This window comes from Teleopsis dalmanni, chromosome 1, assembly GCF_002237135.1.
Source record: "Teleopsis dalmanni isolate 2A chromosome 1, ASM223713v2, whole genome shotgun sequence".
Taxonomy (NCBI): domain Eukaryota; kingdom Metazoa; phylum Arthropoda; class Insecta; order Diptera; family Diopsidae; genus Teleopsis; species Teleopsis dalmanni.
In genome coordinates this window covers 175,323,716-175,326,242 of record NC_051846.1, presented here as the reverse complement: position 1 = coordinate 175,326,242, position 2,527 = coordinate 175,323,716, and the positions used below count along the sequence as shown (strand labels likewise).

At 29.0% G+C, this 2,527-nt stretch overlaps 1 protein-coding gene across 1 annotated transcript; it reads right to left on the bottom strand.

Moving 5' to 3' along the window:
- Window positions 1-665: 665 nt before the first annotated feature.
- LOC119666762 (trypsin epsilon-like) lies at window positions 666-1,671 on the bottom strand. The gene is made up of 3 exons (XM_038076044.1): window positions 1,418-1,671; window positions 1,089-1,342; window positions 666-1,025 (listed from the first exon to the last, which is right to left on the bottom strand). The coding sequence occupies exons 2-3, from the start codon at window positions 1,332-1,334 to the stop codon at window positions 666-668; spliced, it is 606 nt and encodes a 201-aa protein (XP_037931972.1). The 5' UTR covers window positions 1,335-1,342; window positions 1,418-1,671.
- Between the last annotated feature and the right edge of the window lie 856 nt (window positions 1,672-2,527).

The window sequence follows — 2,527 nt, the reverse complement described above, 5'->3', positions numbered from 1 at the left end:
GTTTTCAATTCCTTGAGCGGAAATTATTTAGTTCAAAATTTAATAATTTTAACAATAATTTTAAACCATATGGTAATTATTTTTTAAAAGTGCTTTACTCTTGTGATATTATAAAATTTTCTTTTAGAATTTTTTCTATTTGCCTGTTGACTGCCAATTAAACCAACCTCCCATGTGAACGTCGATTAAGCACAATGTCGTCATTAACATAAATTTTCTTGTGCATAGAGATGTGCTTCGTATCGAATAAGTATTTTTTTACCCTTAAAGTAACAACCACCGTAAATACGACTATAGGAGTCTTCTATAAGATAGGATGTATTCACTTGATGTTATAATGTTACAATAAAGTAAATATTTTTATTATTATTTAATTATGTATTATTTAATTATGTTCTCTTCATTTAAGTTAATCGACTTGCATTTTACCATCATATTAGTCGGTTTTTCTACATTTTATTTGTCGCTCTGTCTTAATATTTTATTAAAAAGAAAATGGACATTTCAATTAAAATATATCAAACTCAATTACTTGATTTTTATTAAATATAATATATGTCAAAGTCACCACCTTACGATGTTAAGATGGTATAATTAATTTAATTACAAATATATTACTGTAGTAGTAATTAATAAATATGTTTGCATTTCTTTCAAACCTTTACTCAATCGTAAAAATTTTGCACCAATATACCTAATAATAGTGGAATGAATTCGAGTTTACATAAATAATAGTTTAGCATTGTTGCAGAATTTTCTATTATCCACTCTCTGTAGTGAGCAATGTCAGTGTAGACGCTCGGGAAACTATCACCGCAATCGTAGCCAAAGGAAACGACTCCACATAAACGGTATCCGCAGATAAGTGGACCCCCTGAATCTCCCTGACAAGCATCCATTTCAGGAGCTTTAAAATTTTTCGCACATATCATACCAAACTCATAATGGGGTATAAGTGATCGACAAGCACTCTGACTTAATATTTGCAGGTCAGCGAACAAAATGAGGTCTGGACTTGGACCATGCTAAAAGCAAAATGTGTAAGTTAGATGTAATTACGAGATTTGCGTATGAGATAATTTGCTTACATAATAAACAGAACCCCATCCTCCCGTTGTACATTGAGTGTAAGGGTACGGTGTAACTTTCGCTAGAGGTATTGGCGCCACAGTTGTACCATCAAATACAAAATTCTTCATCATACGCAAAATACCTATATCTGCAATATGACCAGTTGATGAATACATTGGATGGACAATTGATGATTTTACATATATTTTTTGCGTTGCTTTTGTAGACTTCAAGCGTTGTTTTGACCCAGCAACTACATACATCCTATCAACTGGAGTTTTTATATTTGTTTTTCTAAGTTATAAATATTTTAATATATATGTCTTAGTTATTTTATTAAACTTACACGTCTACTAGACAATGGGCCGCTGTGATGACACTCTTCCTGGATATAACAGCGCCTCCGCATATATCATTGTCACCATCAGATATTGTGAACTCCCCTGATCTGACAGAAACTATAAATTTTGATAATGTACTATCCTTAATGCGATAACCACCGACAATCAGATGTGTAAACTCTTCATCATCATAATTGTATTGTCCATGAATAGGATTAAGAAAGAGTAAAGCAATAATTGTCACGAAATATTTCATCTTAACAAATACTGAAAAATAAAATTTTTTGTTAAAAGTTAACAAATTATTTGACAGTTGCATTAAAAATATTTATCTTTAATAAATTGTAACTTAACGTCAGTTGTAACGATAGTGACTATTTACTCAATAGAAACTATTATATTTTTGTTAAAGAGGTTTCGAAAACTAGTGAACACAACAATAAAAGCTTTTTTTTTCATATTATGAAAATAATCCAATTTTTGACTGTTCTGAGTATTGCCAAATACTACAAAATGGAATTTCTTCAAAATTTCATAAAATTCCAAATAACTACAGAAATAATTTTTTATGGAAATTTTATATGCATGTATATATCATAAAACTATAAAACATCTTAAAATAAATACTTCTGGATCTAAGTGATATAGTAAGAGTAATAATTTAAGAGTAATAAGAGTAAGGATATAGTAAGAGTCCAGAAAATACTTTTTGATTTTGATTGTCTACTTATTTTTCATACACTGTGCGTCGACAATATTAAATAAAAAAATATTAAGGTTATTCAAGATCTCTTTGCATTATTACATTTTACAAAGTTATTGGATTTTACAAAAACAATTCTCTTTCTTATGATTCTGCAATTGATTTCCAAGGTAATATGCAAGAACATATTGTCAACACCAATTATCACTTGCATAGGTATGTGATTTTCAAGACTTTATTGTGAAATATACTACCTTTTTTACTGTTTGCTGGGCAATACTTTATCAAGTTTTGTTCACAATTCTGTAATTTTGCATCCATTTTACATATAAGAAAGTGGTATATTGTACATATAAATGCACAAATCTAAATTCAATATATTCTACTTTTCACCTTCAGTAAATACAAAAAC

Coding starts and splice junctions, on each gene's coding strand:
- LOC119666762 (XM_038076044.1), bottom strand. CDS start 1,334: ATGTATGTAGTTGCTGGGTCAAAACAACGCTTGAAGTCTACAAAAGCA. Junction 1,026..1,088: donor GATGGGGTTCTGTTTATTAT/GTAAGCAAATTA, acceptor TTTTGCTTTTAG/CATGGTCCAAGTCCAGACCT.